General features: G+C 45.8%; 1 protein-coding gene across 1 annotated transcript in view; it reads left to right on the forward strand.

The window, feature by feature from the left end:
• GALNT18 (polypeptide N-acetylgalactosaminyltransferase 18) overlaps positions 1-16,690 on the forward strand; it is a 370,597-nt gene that overhangs the window by 306,866 nt on the left and 47,041 nt on the right. Inside the window, exons 8-9 of the mRNA XM_047776277.1 lie at positions 926-1,063; positions 8,569-8,664. Of these exons, the coding sequence (XP_047632233.1) occupies positions 926-1,063; positions 8,569-8,664 (234 nt within the window). The remainder of the gene's footprint in view (positions 1-925; positions 1,064-8,568; positions 8,665-16,690) is intronic.

The following is a 16,690-nucleotide window of genomic DNA, read 5'->3' on the forward strand; positions in this document are numbered from 1 at the left end:
ACTCTCATTCAAGGACATGACTACTCCTTGCCTACTGCACCTTGATGGCTCAGAGGCCGCCTCTCTGGTACACTTGGGAAGTGAGGGACACAGTACCATCTAGGCCAAGCTCCTCAGGCTTAAAGAGAGAGGCTGCTTCTCCGCAAGGACTTGGTCTTCAGAGGCAGAAGGCCAGGCTTCTGCAAATGCACTGTAAACTTTAAAGCACAAGCTCCAGACCCAGGCTGATTGGGTTCAACTCTCAGCCCTACCATTTATTAGCTATGGGACTTTGAGCAAGTCACCCAGGAGGCCCTCAGACCTCCCTTTGTTTCAACTTCTCTTCTGTGAAATGATGATTATTGTGCTCCCTCATAGATTTAAATGGGACAATGTACATAAATTTAAATACATATACATATTTATATTTAAATATATATATATATGTGTATCTGTCTCATACAGAACAGAGCCTGGAATGCTGTGTTGTATAAGCCTCTGCTGTGTGATCATTAGGAACAGTATTAGAATTCACATTAATCCACATTCCACTCTTTTCCCTTCCCTCTCCCCACACAGTTGAGAATCTCTCATCTCCTGTCTTGAGGTAGGAAAAAAACCTTACTTAGACTCTATTCTTTGTACTTCTTTCTCTTACAAAAAGAGCACAGCCTTTTTTTTTTTTTTTTTTTGCTTTTAGTTAATTTTTAAAGACTTGGCATCTTTATTTTCAACAGCCTTTGATGACAGTCCCCAGCAATGCTGACCTCATGTTTCACAAACCAAATGGAGACAGTTATGGGGCCAAGGTACACATGGGGAAATGCATGAGTTAAGTTCCCAGATCTTCCCTTCACCAGACAGTCTCCAGAACCACAACTGGAGCAGTTTGGGGTAAAGCTGTGCCCTGGTGGTGGCGGCATCTCTGTGTTTGCTTCCCATGCAGGACTCAGGAATTGACATTGGGGACATCACTGCAAGGAAGGCTCTGAGAAAACAGCTGCAGTGCAAGACCTTCCGGTGGTACCTGGTCAGCGTGTACCCAGAGATGAGGATGTACTCGGACATCATTGCCTATGGGGTGGTAAGGAGCCTGACCCTCAGGGTTTCAGCCAAACTCAGAGCAGGACCAGAGAAAGGTGTGGAGAGTCAGGGAGGGAAAGAGCCTCTTGGCCTCCAGCATGAGACCTAGTATAGACTCGTGGACAAGAGGCTAGGATATGGTGCCTATGCTTTCTTAGCCCAAACTTTTCTATTCCCTTGAGAGAGACACTTCGTCTTTCCTTTAAGGTCCTAAGCAATTCAGCTCTGGCCCCAAGCTTGCATATCCTACTTAATAAAACAAAAACCTGAAGTTAGGTTAAGATTGTAAGGCAACATAACAAATACCCACTGTTCCCCAAGCATGGGGCCTGAGGTCTAGCAACCAGCCCACATGCCTCCCCACCCAAGGGGCTATGCTTTCCATTCACACAGAGCCTTCTGGAAAGGAGTTCTGGGAAATATAACCTTCTTGAGTTTGCTGTATTTTGAGGGATGTTTTAGTACTGCTTGTTGACTAGCAGGGAGCCATACCCCCAGCAGTGTCCGCCAACAGAGGCGTCAAGACAGAGGGGCAGAGCAGAGGGTTTGAATCCAGTTGACCTGGTTCCAATATTAACCCAGCTGCTTCCTGGGCAAGCATCTTAATATCTGTGGGCCTTAGTTTTTTCATATGTTAAGCGGGGTAAAATAATACTGTCTTCATGGGGTAGAAGAAAGTCTAAGATGTATAAATGCATTTTGTGTCTAAGGTTAAAACACTTTGAACATGATAAACTCTCCCATTCCTCTAATATTCCCAGAACCATACAACTCTTAAACTATTTTATTTTATTATTATTTATTTATTTATTTATTTATTTTGCTTTTTAAGGTCACACCTGCAGCATATGAAAGTTCCCAGGCTAGGGCTCGAATCAGAGCTACAACTGCCGGCCTATACCACAGTCACAGCAACTCCGGATCCTTAACCCCCTGAGCAAGGCCAGGGATCGAACCCGCATCCTCATGGATCTTAGTCGGGTTTGTTAACTGCTGAACCACGAAGGGAACTCCCTAAACTATTTTAAATACCTGATCGATTTTGAGTTTTCTCACCTGGTTTTTGCTAACTGAACACACAAAGACTTTCTATGTTAAGTTAAGCCCTCAAAACTACTCCCTGGGGCTACATAGCTTACCCCCACTCTGCCCCACCATGTTGTGCTGCAGATGGGGAAACAGGCAGTGACTTGCCCATGTTCACGCAGGTAATCAACAGTGAACCTGAGTCTAAAAACATCAGCTTCTGATAGTACTCCAATTTCTCCCTTTGGAGAGTGTCCCCTCAGACCTTTTGGGTACCCAGGGTTAAAACTTGAAGTGGGAACTAAGACCTCTTCCTTTGATGACCTGTGGTAAGAACCGAGTTCAAGGCCTGCCTCAGCAGGAATGTAATGAGCACAGCACAACCTGGAAAGGGGAGAATCTTGCTGAAAGGTTGGCCTCGGTGTTGTCTGTGGGCCTCCCAACTCTCACATCCTAGGGTTCTTTTTTTTTTTTTAGGGCCGCACTTGAGGCATATGAAGGTTCCAGGCTAGGAGTCCAATTGGAGCTACAGCTGCCAGCCTATGCCACAGCCACAGCAATGCCAGATCCAAGCCTCATCTGCAACCTACACCACAGCTCACAGCAATGCTGGATCCTTAACCCACTGAGTGAGGCCAGCGATCAAACCCTAATCCTCATGGATCCTAGTTGGGTTCATTAACCGCTGAGCCATGACAGGAACTCTCCAAGGATTCTAAAAGAGATGGAGCCAAGATCCCAGGAGCTCTCCCTTTCCTAACCTCCTGCAGGGCCTCTGTTGTCCCAGGGCCAGCCTATGGGAGGGGCCATATCTCTCAAAAGAGAGTCCCCATGGCATGGCTGACATGTCCTGAGAGAACCACCCAGTAGCCTTTTGACTTCTCAGGCTGGCATAATTCAGATGTCAGAAAACTCCTCAGCTGGCATTGCATTGCTATTACCCGAGACTCCAGATCCTGCCATCACCATGGAAACACATTGCCCTGTGAGGTGCCTGTCAGTCCCATCTACCTCCCCAGAGCCATCCATGGACACAGAGGCTGCTGGTGCCTCCACACTGTGCCCATCGCAAGTTGTACTGGGTCCACTGTTGGACCCAATCCAAAAAGAATACTAATGGCTCCAGAGACACTATTGGCCCCAGATCTCTGGGAGCCAGGGCAAGCTTTTGGATTCCTGTTCTCACCAAACTATCAACTGTGGCTAAAAACTATTAGCCAAACTCAGCCAGAGAGGCAGGGAAAGCAATACCAGTGGAGATGTATGCATACAGACATTGCAATTCTGGGTCTTGGCCCAAGGCATTCTTATCTTCCAAGCAAAAGCGTCTCATCCTCTGAACACATACGGCAGGTTTACCACGTAGACCCCTCACCGCCACACCCAGAAGACTTTGGTTGGTCAGCTAGTAAGGCACCTATACAGGGTTGTGATCTAGATCTGACTGAGTCCAGAGCTGGGGCTGTTTTTCACTCTGTCATGCTTGAAAAGCTATCCACTTGCCATCCCAGAGTGCTGAGCTGTGTCAGCCATTCCTGGGGCTGGCGGAGGTCCCCTGTTCATCTGCAAGCCACTGTTCAAGGCCCAGCCAGCCCCCCTCCCTCCTGTCTCCTCCACAGGCTGGGGATCTAACATGAGCAGAGGCACGCTTGCTTGTCAAGAAGCATAATGAACTCTTAATGGGGGCAAAAGGGTGATAAGCAAAGCAGGATGCAGAGAGAGAGAGAGAGAGCAAGAGGATTTCTGAGGCTGAATCTTTCTTCCTGGGGATTATTTTTACTCTGAAATGGAGTGACCAGATGTCTTCTTAGGGTTGGATTTCTTTTTTCTTTTTCCCTTCCAATTCGTGCCTAGACAGCATCGCTCACGGCAGATTATCCCCCCTCCCCACCCAGGGACTCAGGCCACTTTCAAGGCCATATAACCCAGCCAATTAACTTTGTCATAGGTCCCATGAAAGCCTCCTGCAGGCAGAAGGGCCTGTGGCCCTGCTGGGTGGGCATGGGCAGCCCCCTGAATCACTGAGCTCCAGATCAAGGGATGCCGTGGCTTTGGATAACCCCAGCTTTGGAGCTGACGGTAGAGATGGGGTAGCATCCGGAAACAGACATGCCTGATTCTTAAAGTCAGCTTTGCTATGTTGTCCCTGTGTGACCTTGACATTTTGAAAAACCCTAAAGGTTATAGTTGCATTGCTTCATAGGGCTTCTTTTGTAGTCTCAGGATTGTCCCCATTAGCATGATGGAAAGAGTTTGACTCCGTGATAGAAGGAGACAGACTCCAGCTCCACCATTTGTCCAATTATGATGCCATTCCTCCATTGTTCATTTTCTTCATTCGTTCTTCCCACAGATTCTTTTCTTTTCTTTTTTCTTTTTTTTTTTTTTTTTTGGTCTTTTTAGGGCCACACTCACAGACAGCATATGGAGGTTCCCAGGCTAGGGGTCCAATCGGAGCTATCCCCACAGGCCTACACCACAACCACAGCAACACCAGATCTGAGCCTCATCTGCAACCTACACCACAGCTCATGGCAACGCTGCATCCTTAACCCACTGAGCAGGGCCAGGGATCAAACCCGCATCCTCATGGATCCTAGTTGGGTTTGTTAACCACTGAGCCACGATGGGAACTCCATTTCCCACATATTCTTACTGCTTAATATGTGCAAGGGCTGGCCCATGTCAGAGGCAGTGAGAAAGCCTGAGACCTAATCTAGTGGCTAATAGAGGGGACAGGCAAGTGAAGAAGCAACAAGGATACAGTGTGTAAGGGCTGGAATCAGAAATGGAGGTGCAGAAGCCTCACACCCAGATATGGATCAGGAAGGGCTTCCAGCGTGATAGAGAAGCTGTGAACCACAGGAAGAGGGGCATTTAGCCAGGCAAAGAGAAGGCCAAGGCAGAAACAGCATCCATGCTCGGAGAACGCCTTACAGACTGAGAGCTGAGGCAGAGCTTCTTACTATACCACACTTCCTGCACCCTTAAAAGAGATAATATTACCAACCTGGCTGAGTAGTTTTGAGGATTAGGTGGGATAACGCACGGAAAGCACTTCACCTGGTACCCGGCACATAGATGCAGTCATAAAAACTAGTTTCCCGTGAATGGTTTTCAGGAAGATTATGGAAGTAATAATAGCAGCTAACAATGATTACATGTTTGCTATTTGCCAGGCCCTGGGCTAAGCACTGGTACATATTGTTTCAGTTAATCCACAAGCCTATGAGGTTGGCACTGTTATCCCTACTTGAGAGAAAAGGTAACAGACAAGGAGTTATGTTATTTTGTCGAAGACCACACAGCCAGAGCCAGGATTCCACCGCAGCCTGTCTCTCCCACCTTCTTCAACAGACCATCTGCTCAGTGAGGGGCGGATGACACAAAGCCAAGAGAGGACTTCATTTTTTTTTAATTTGTTGAAAAGATTTTTTATTTTTCCCATTATAGCTGTTTTACAGTGTTCTGTCAAGTTTCTGCTGTATAACAAATTGACCCAGTCGTGTGTGTGTGTGTGTGTGTGTGTGTGTGTGTATTCTTTTTCTCACATTATCCCAAGGAGGACTTTATCAAAAGGCACCACCCACCCCTCACTCAGAGTTTGGCTTTGGGAACCCAGGGGAGTGGCCAGTCTGACATCAGGGCTCTCTGGAATCTTCTCTTTGCAGCAGCAGCTCTCAGGGCTCACTGATGGATTATGGTGCTCGGCTTCGCATGTGACAGCCACCCCTCCATGGGCTGCAGGAGAAGTTCAGAACATGTTTGCACATGCGCCTCCCACATGGGCCAGCTAAGTAGTTGGCGTATAATAGAGGATTTGCTGCATTGATGCTGCTGGGGCCCAAACTAGGCATGTTCATATTTCCTAGGAGCCTCCAAATTCCAAGTTTGAGATTGAGCTGCTATTGAGCTGCCCAGTAAAGGAAAGGGAGATCAAGAGAAAAGAATCTGACTCTGTTCTTTTTTCAAAAAGAAATTTTTTTTTCACCGCAGGCTAGGGGTCAAATCAGAGCTACAGCTGTCAGCCTACGCCACAGCCACAGCAACGCAAGATCCAAGCTGTGTCTGTAGCCCACACCACAGCTCATGGGCAATGCTGATCTTTAATCCACTGAGCGAGGCCAGGGATCAAACCCGAAACCTCATGGTTCCTAGTCGGATTCATTTCCAGTGCCCCACAACAGGAACTCCTTTCTTTCTTTCTTTCTTTGTTTTTTTTTTTTTTTTTTTTTGGTTAAAAATGAATTTTTTTTTTTTCTTTGGGCCGCTCCTCGGCACATGGAGGTTCCCAGGCTAGGGGTCGAATCGGAGCTGTAGCCACTGGCCTACGCCAGAGCCACAGCAATGCAGGATCCGAGCCGCATCTGCAACCTACACCACAGCTCACGGCAACGCCGGATCGTTAACCCACTGAGCAAAGGCAGGGACCGAACCCGCAACCTCATGGTTCCTAGTCGGATTCGTTAACCACTGCGCCACGACGGGAACTCCAAAATGAATTTTTGAAATATAGTTGATTTACAATGTTGTATTTATTTCTGTATTTCTGCTATATAGCCAAGTGGCCCAGTTATACATACATACATATGTACATTCTTTTTCATGTTCTTTTCCATTATGGTTTATCGGAGGATATTGAATAAAGTTCCCTGTGCTTTACAGGAGGACCTTGTTGTTTATTCATCCTATGTACAATAGTTTGCCTCTGCTAACCCCAAACTCCAAATTTCTCCCTCCTCAACTCCTTCGCTCTTGGCAACCTCAAGTCTTTTCTCTATAACCGTGACTCTATTTCTGTTTCATAGGTATGTTCATTTGTTTAACTCTGTTCTTTGTGCCCTGTCAAGAACAGGGTGTGCATAGAGCACGCATGGGCCTCCTGGTTATCTGTTCCCTCTCACACCCCTTAATTGGGTTCATGGCACTCCTGCCAACATCTGTCATGACTATGATAGCTTAGCTGCTGTCTGGCTGTCCCTGGATGGATGACTCACCTGTGGCCCATTGCCCTGGTCTCCCCTGGATTTCAGTCTCTAGCCTAGGGTTGTAAACAGAATGCTTTGATTGCTAAGAAGAGCCATTTAAGCTGGTTCAAGTTTAGGTGGGTAAAGATACCACAGACTCTCTTATGGGCCCAGGAACTGCAGGACAGCTAGACATGGGCCTTAGTGCTGAGAAGCCACTAAAACCACAGGAGGAGGATGATCTCTCTTGTGTCGAATTCTGTCTGCCTCCAGCTTTATCTCCTTCCTCACAGCTGAATTTCTTTGCTTGAACATGGCCTAACAGATCCTCCACACCCAATCTAAACGGCCTCACAATCCTAGTGACCAGGACCCACTGAACACAGACTCTGGTCTCTCATCTGAATTCCTAGGATAGACAAAGAGAATGATAATATCTCACATTCTGGAGAGAAGGATGGAGAAGAGAGAATGAAAAGAGAATTGTTAATTCATTCTAAACTATGTGTGGCGCCTGCCACAGTCTACTTATCTGTGGTGGGTGAGCAGGAACATATGGCCTATGAGCTGTCCTTTCCAGGGGGTGGGCTTCAGCCAGAGAATGGGCTTCAGCCAAAAGGGCACATTGATATAGGCTTTTCTACCTAGACTTGGGAATTCATTGGTTCATGGAACCCAGACATTTGTGCTATTGTTTACCATGTGCTGGTAGCTGGAGGATAAAAGATACCTCTCCTTTGTCCTACTCCCATCTTGGCCTCCTTCTCTCTTATTCACCTGCTAGACTTCACACTATAGATAGCCTTTATCAGCTGGGCCTCTGCTGGGGCCTGGTCAGCCACTGCTGGATCTGCAGGAGGCAAAGGAGGCCTGGTCCCAGAGGATGTCCCAGGCCTCAAAACAGCTGACATGTTGCCCATTTCCCCCAACCCTCAAGAACAAAGACTTCAGGAGTTCCCATTGTGGCTCAGCAGCTTATGAACCCAGCTAGTATCCATGAGATTGTGGGTTTGATTGCTGGCCTCGCTCAGTGGGTTAAGGATCCCATGTTGCTATGGCTATGGTGTAGGCCGGAAGCTGCAGCTCCGATTCAGCCGCTAGCTTGGGAACATCCATTTGCCACAGGTGTGGCCCTATAAAGCAAAAAAAAAAAAAAAAGACTTCTATCCAGGAACTTCTGAAGGCCATTGCACCACCCTTGTGCAAAAGGAAGAGATGAAAAATCTAGCACTATCTTGTGTGCGTGCATGATTATCTTATATTTTTACCTAGACTGTCTCAGCTCCCCAAACCCAGCACCTGAATACTTCTCCTTCAAAGGAGGCTGGTCTTCTCTCAGCACCTTGATGCAAGGCAAAAGCTGGCGCTTATTGGTTTCCATGGTATTCAAGGGACCTTGGGTTGATTATGGAAGTGGAGCCTATCTCAGGGGACTGCTTGCTTCTCCTGATTTAATGCATTTGTTTCTCTGTTTCTTTCTCTTTGGTGTGGCTGCCTTTCCCCTGATATTCAGCTGCAGAACTCTCTGAAGACGGATTTGTGTCTTGATCAGGGTCCAGACACGGAGAACGTTCCTATCGTGTACATCTGCCACGGGATGACACCCCAGGTGAGTGCTGGGAGTGTCTGGGGTGAGGAAAGAAAAGTCAAAAGTGGTCACTCTGGGCCCAGGGGCCTTGGGGACTTTTCATTAGGAAACATCCTCATGAGCAAAAGAGAGTCATACCTGCCTTGACAGGAAAGTGTCTGAAGGAACAGAATCCTCTGGGATGGGGAGCAAGGAAAATGATACATTTTTAAAGAGAAACCCCTTGCACCTTCCGGGAGACCATGGGTAAATTACAGGCTTCACTCTGGCAGCCATTCCTTTCCTTAGCAGGAGAGAATCTGAAGATTCCCCCAGGCTTCTTGATGTCTCAGAGTCCCTTCAGAGTGCCACTTCACAGCCTTCAGGCTCTGCCCTGTTTAGTAGACCATAGCTGGGACCAAAATGTATAGCTATGAGATCCTTTCTAGCTCCTCTAACCTTCTGGTGGAGAAGGAAAGGCAGCCACCAGGAAAAAGCTTATCCCCCCAAATTCTTCATTCATAGCCTAGGCTGCTATGAACCCAAGGAGGATGTTGAGACACTGGCAGGGGAAATGCTTTGTTCAACTAAGTACAATGGACCGTCATTGACCAAGAATGCCATAGACTGACCTGTTAACAACTTAACATTTTCAGAATTTACCTATCTTACCTCTAGAAGTGTACAATGGTTTTTTTTAAAAGACATTTTGGTATAGAATATATGTATGTTTGTGCAATTGCTGTGTTTAAAAGAGTTGTCACCTGCCTAAACACACAACTGAAGGATACCGTGATGTGAGTGTCACCCAGTGTACTATGCTGAGACTTCCCAGCGATTGTCCACTGTGATCTCGTACCACCTTGGGCTTTTTGTGGTCCAACCTGCTGTGCCATTACTGGCGGGTCAGTCGCAGGTCAGCAGATCACACTATCTCCACACCCCACAGGATACCAACTCATTCCCCAGTGTTACCATGGTGTGACATTTTTAATGGGTGGCTATATTTATGTAAACCTTTAACTGATACACTAAATAGACAAATTACATTGTGTCTGGATTAATAAATTTTCAGAGCAGACACACCCATGGAACTAGTACCCAGGTCAAGAAAAACATTACTGCTTGATTTTGAAGTTGATATAAACAGGATTATAGGGTATAGGCTTTCTCATGTTGGTATCTTTTTTCGTAAGTACATACATGCTGTTACATGTCATTGTAACTTATTCCTTTTTTTTTTAACTGTTTCTTATCCCATCTTATGAATATGCCATATTCACTATGTATTCTGCTGTGATGAATAGTAGGCTATTGCCATGTTGGGAGTATTACAAATACTGCTATCAGCGTCCTTGTTTATGTCTTTTGGTGCACATATGTACTCATTTCTTTTAGATTTATACCTAGGAGCTGTTGAATTACTGAGTCATAGGGTTGACATGTGTTCATTTTTAGTAGACACTGTGTATATTAGTCTTCTAGGGCTGCCATAACAAAACGCCAAAGGTTGGGGTCGCTTTAACAACAGAAGTTTACTTTCTACAGTTCTGAGGCAGATTAAAGTCCAAGATCAAAGTGCCAGCTAAGTTGGTTTCAGCTGAGAGCTCTTTTTTAGCTCACCTTCTCGCTGTGTCCTCAGTGGCAGGGAGAGAGAGAATGAGCAAGCTCTTTGGTGTCTCTTCTTAAAAGGACACCAACCCTATTGAATCATGGCTCTTCCTTTATGACCTCCTTTAACCTTAGCTTGAAGGTTTGGGATGTTCTCAGCTTATCCACATTGCAAAACAAAGTGAGAAAGCTTGTTCTAGAGTGAACACCAAGAGTGTAACTGACCAGACATTGGATTAAGAGATCATGAGTGAGATGCAAAGACTTAACCAGCTATCTCACAGCAGAAGGCATCAGTACAGATGCGATTCTACCAGCAGAGACGCTGTTAGTTTGAACTAAAGAGAGAGGGGGCAGAATGAAGGAAGGCTGTTGGACTTTTTAGATTCTGTAAGATGGGACCATAAAGCTACTCAGTTGTGAACATGCACTATTCCTTAAGAAAAGGGGAGAATGATACTGAAGGTGATTTAGAGATCAGCAGGGCTGCCACTCCCACCACAGGCCCAGAGGTAAGGCTGTTCTCTCAAAGGGCAGGGGGCTGCCTCTCTGGTTTCAGTGGGCCAGGATGACCCTGCCCAGGGCCAGAGGGGGGGGGCCAAAACAGCCAGCAGCCTGGGCAGGGCTCCTCCAGAGAGCCAAAGGGGCCAGCAGCCTGGCAGAGCCATGAGGGTGATGCTGCTACCCCAGTGGCCCTGGAGAGCAGAGTGTTGAGACAACAGTGATAATTCTTGAGCCTTAAGGTCGAATAGAATTTGCCTTGCCAGGTTTGTGGCTTGCTTGGGACCCATCAACCCTTTCTTCCTTCCAATTTCTCCCTTTCAGAATGCAATCATCCTCCCTGTGGCTGTCCCACCATCATATTTTGAAAGCACGTAACTTGTCTGATTTCTTAGGCTCTTAGCTAGAGGGAAATTTGGCTTCAGGATGAGTCATAACCTTGAGTCTCATACATGTCCAATTTAAATACTATTTAGATGATATTTGGACTTTAGTCTTTAGAGTTGATGCTTGAATGAGTTAAGACTTTTCAGGGCTATTGGGAGGAAATGGATGCATTTTACATAAGAGAAGAAAATGAATTTGGGGGGCTAAGAGGAGAATGCTATAGACTGAAATTGTATCACCCCGAAATTCATGTGTTGGAGTACTAGTCCTTGCTGTGTTTGGAGGAAGGGAGTAATTAGGTTAAATAAGGTTATAAAGTGGAGCCCTGGTTTGACAGTTTTAGTCCTTCTGAGAAGGGCCATCAGGGTACTCTCTGCTATGTGAGGACACAGCAAGAAGGTAGTCATTTACAAGCCAGGAAGAGAGCTCTCTCCAGAAACTGAATGGGCCAGCACCTTGATCTTGGACTTCCAGACTCCAGAAGTGTGAAATAAATCTCTGTTGTTTAAGCTGCCCAGCCTGGGGCATTTTGTCATGTCAGCAGGGCCATCTAACATACTGTCAAATAGTTTTCCAAATTCATTGTATTAATTTTACTCCCGCCAGCCATAGATTAGAGTTCTAGTCGTTCCCCATCCTTGCCAGTATCTGGCATTATCTGTCTTTTTAACTTTCTAAACATTGTGGCGGTTGCATAGTGGTATCACATTGTGGTTTTACTTTGCATTTCTCTGATTATTAATGCAGTAGGGCACCCGAGTTTTCAATCCATGACATCCCCATGTTGTTTTTGAGTCTTGGCCAAGGTGACCAGATCACAGGTAGTTTGGTCTTGGTGTAAATTCCCTTTCTATTTTTTAATACTTATGGTTCAGGACACACAGGAGAACTTGCTCTATGTGGAAATCTGTAAGATCAGTGCTTATCTAGACCATTGGACCATGTCAGGTGTTCTTCTATGGGATGGTGGGTGTCTGTTCAAGCAGAGGCTGCCAGTCTGCCAGCTGCAGATGCTTCAATAAGGGACAGTCTGTGTTGTTATCAGCATGGATCCTGGAGCCATTTTGCCTCAGTCCAAATGTCAGCTTTGACACTTTCTAGCTGTGAGCCCTTGGGCAGGATTCTAAATCTGGGCCTACTTTTTTTAACTGTAAAATATGGATTAGTAATGGTATATACCATAAAGGTTGTTGCGAGGATTTAATATGTGTATTTAAAATAGTGCCTGTGGAGTTCCTGTCATGGATCAGTGGTAACAAACCTGACTAGTATCCATGAGGACATGGGTTCGATCCCTGGACTCACTCAGTGGGTTAAGGATCTGGCCTTGCTGTGAGCATGGACTGACTCGGATCTGGTGTTGCTAGGGGCTGTGGTGCAAACTGGCAGCTGCAGCTCCGATTCAACCCCTAGCTTGGGAACCTCCATATGCTGTGGGTGCAGCTCTAAAAAGACAGAAAAAAAAATGGTGCCCGGCATATAAGCAAGTGCTCAATAAATGATAGCTATTAATATTGCTGTGGTGATATTATTGTTACTGCTCATTGAAACTTGCTCAGTTTAAATACCCTCAAGTTTCCATTTAAAACCCACACTGAACTGACTTTCCTTGACCTCATGTGCCATGGATTCAAAGCCTACTCATAGACTATTAGATCATTTTGCTATAGCATCAAAAATTCAGTGAGGTAGGAGAGAGGGCAGTGAAAGGGGCATCAGTAAGCCTGAGTCCTAAGTTTGGTTTTGCCACACATTTGCAATGTCACCTTTAACATCTCTGGGCCTTTATTTTGTTTTACTTATTTATTTATTTATTATTTATTTGTTTATTTTGCTTTTTTAGGGCCACACCCACAGCATATGGAGGTTCCCAGGCTAGGGGTCAGATTGGAGCTACGGCTGCCGGCCTACACCACAACCACAACAAGCCTAGACCCGAGCCACGTGTGCAACCACACCACAGCTCACAGCAATGTCAGATCCTTAACCCACTGAACAAGACCAGGGACTGAACCCGCAACCTCATGGTTCCTAGTCAGATTCGTTTCTGCTGCGCCATGACGGGAACTTGTATTTTGTTTTATTCTTTTATTGAGGTTGTACTTCTACAATAAAGTACGCACATCTTAATATATAGTTCAATGAATTTCCACATTTGTGGACAATGTACAGGTACCACACAGATCAAACCCATCATCCCAGTGGGCTTCCTCATTCCTCCTCTTGGTCAGAACCTCTACCCAAAGGTAAGGACAATTTTGACCTCTAGCACCATTGATTAGTTTTGCCTGGGTCTGTGTTCTTATCTGCAAATGAGGAAATTGGACTGGCAGTCTCCAGGCCCAGCTCTGCCAGCTCTGACAATATGCTTACCTTGAATTCTTTTGTTCTGAAATTCAGTTGGCCTGGGAATCTGTGAGCTGGTGCTGCACTTGCCAGGAATATAGGGAGCTGTCTTCCCTTGATGTTTATAAATCAGCTTCTTTTTCTGTTTTTTCTTCTTTTTTATCTTTTTAGTGCCGTACCCGCAGCATATGGAGGTTCCCAGGCTAGGAGTGGCACTGGAGCTATAGCCGCCAGCCTACGCTATGGCCACAGCAGCATAGGATCTAAACCTCATCTGCGACCTACACCACAGCTCACAGCAATGCTGGATCCTTAACCTGCTGAGCGAGGCCAGGGATCAAACCTGTGTCCTCATGGTTCCTAGTCAGATTTGTTTGAGCCATGGCAGAAAGTCCTAAATCAGCTTCTTGATGTGGAGTGCCACAGGTCCTAAAGACTTGGGTCTCCCACCCACTTCCCCACAGAGCCCTCGTGTAACTGGGCTGTGTATGGAACACTGGGCCTAGCTGCCCTCTCCTACTAGGCCTGCAGCCGAGATGCAAAGACATTAGTAGAGGGAGGGAGGCTTGAAACCAGCCTCAAATAAGAGACATTTCTCAGAACAGGGAGGTGTAGGGACTGTGCTTCGGCAGGAATTTGTTGAGTCTGGCCTTCCCGGTGAGCTGGCAGAGCTGAAGAGGACTGGGTCATCCTGTGGGCGGGCTGTGTATCCTTGGCAGGAGTTCATCCATCCACTTGGGATAGAAACAGGTACAGGGGATAAGCAATAGGTGAGGAGGCAGAGCTTCTAGCTGGCAAGGCTTCCCAAAACCTCTACTAGCTCTTCAGAAGGTCATTAGGAATTCCTGTCATGGAGCAGCAGAAACGAATCCGACTAGTAACCATGAGGTTTCAGGTTTGATCCCTGGCCTCACTCAGTGGGTTAAGGATCCGGTGTTGCCACGAGCTGTAGTATAGGTCTCAGACACACCTTGGATCTGGCATTGCTATGGCTCTGGCATAGGCTGGTGGCAACAGCTCCGCTTAGACCCCTAGCCTGGGAACCTCCATATGCCACGGATGAGGCCCTAAAAAGACAAAAAGACAAAAAAAAAAAAGGCATTAGCCCATGGAAGAGACAAGAATAGAAGGAGCCCAAGGATATCACCTTAGTACAAAGTAGGGGACATCTCAGAAGGGGACTGTGGACAGATACAGGCCTCAGGGGTAGTCTCAATCTCCCAGATTCGGTCCAAATTAGATGCTCAAGAAGCACTTCCAGGAATACTTTCCCCTCCTACTATCAGCTCTCAGCAAATATCTTATTATCATGGCCACAGAGGCCAGGGAGAGCCCAGGGAAGTTCACATGTGCAGAGACACTGCACAACCCCTGGGGAGGGATATGGTACTTCGCATCATTTGGGAAACAAAGACCTGCATGAGGTGACAGTCTTTCTGGGCTCTGTTATGAAACCTCACATGCTCCTCTCTGAGCATCACACTTGCTAGGAAGCCTGAAAATAGGCAAGCGATGTGGTGTATCGTGGTCAAGAACCAGACTAAGTGGGTACAAATCCCAGCCATACTACCTACTAATCTGGTTCCCTGGGTAGGTGTCATAACTTCCTTGTGCCTCGATTTCATTATCGATCAGTAGAGATTATAGTAGCATCTACCTTTTAGGGTTGTTTTAAAAATTAAATTAATGCACATGAAACATTTAGATAACAAACCTGGTACACCATCATTTCTTACTAAATATTGGCTAATTATTATCAGATTGGTAAAGAGACTCACGATCATGTCCTTAAGAATGGGAATTATTTAGCCTGGAAAAGAAGCGATTTAAGAGAGATAAGAAACTTCCAAAATTATAAGGACACAGATTTTTCTTTGAGTATAAAAGAAACTCTTCCCACTATCATTCAGGTAAAGGTGACCTCTCCATCATCAGAAGTGTCCAAGCCAAGTTCACTGGGCCCCAGGGGCATTATGAAGGCTTCCTATATCATGTAGATGCTTAAACTAAGTTCCTAAGGACACTCCCACCCTGGAATTCTATGACTTTTTAATTCATTACCTTTTAAATTTTTCTTTAATAAATGAGAGTATATTGTGTGTCAGATACTGTTCTTGGCCCTGGAAACAGTGATTAACCATATGGAGGTCACAGCCCTCGGCCAGTGCTGGAGTCAGACTTTTCCATACTATTTAATCCTCACGTCTCCAACACAGCCAGGGCTTGAACTCCTTTCTCTCTTGGGAATGACCTGGGTGGCCACAGTTGAGCTGCATACGAAGCTGAGCCAAGAACAGTGAAGGAGGAAGAGGAAAGGAGGTAGGACTGAGAGCTGGCCAAGTTCATCCTGCTGATGTGATGTTGAAAGTCACTTCCCTTTGTTGTTTCCTTCTTCCAAATTTCTGAGTTTTTCCATTTGGGGTCTGAGAACCAGAAAAAACCTGGATCAACCAGGTGATAAGCAATCCCCAAACCTCGCTGGTATTAGTGAAACAAGTGAATTTTGTCAGTTCACACACAAAAAAAGTAAATCACGACTCTTCAAGTGAACATGCGATAAAATATATTTATCTTATTAATAAGGGAACAGTAAACAGGTACTGAAAGCATTTGAGGAACTCAATATCTATGAGTATTCTCTAAAGAAGAATGTTAGGATTATAGATTAGATAGAAAAGTAATTAATGTCCTACAGGGAAATAAAATCATAGCCTTTAGTGTGATTTTTTTCTACCCAGACAAAAATCTAGATGTTAGCATTTAACTTCATGCTGTCTGGGTCCTAATCAGAAGGTAAAGAGCAAAGTCAAACATAGGTATAATCTCTTGAAAAATTATATACTCTTGGGTGGGCTTGTTAGACGATGCCCCAGCATGATATTGAAAGAATAGATCACCTCCTCTCTTTTTTGCCTCATTTCCAGGTTTTAGGTATTTCTCTTACTCTCTTCACAAAGTGGCTAAAGGTGGAGTGACTCTCTGGGCTGTTAGCGACTGGGGAACCCTTGTGGATTCACAGTCTACCCACATGGCCTTCCCTCCCCAGTTATTTCCTAGGGCAGCTGTAACAAAGGAGCACAGCCTGGGTGGCTTAAAGAATGGAAATTTATCAGAGTTCCCATTGTGGCTCATCGGAAACAAATCTGACTAGGAACCATAAGGTTGCAGGTTCGATCCCTGCCCTCGCTTAGTGGGTCAAGGATCTGGTGTTGCTATGAGCTGT

Source organism: Phacochoerus africanus, chromosome 4, assembly GCF_016906955.1.
Source record: "Phacochoerus africanus isolate WHEZ1 chromosome 4, ROS_Pafr_v1, whole genome shotgun sequence".
In the NCBI taxonomy this organism is placed as follows: domain Eukaryota; kingdom Metazoa; phylum Chordata; class Mammalia; order Artiodactyla; family Suidae; genus Phacochoerus; species Phacochoerus africanus.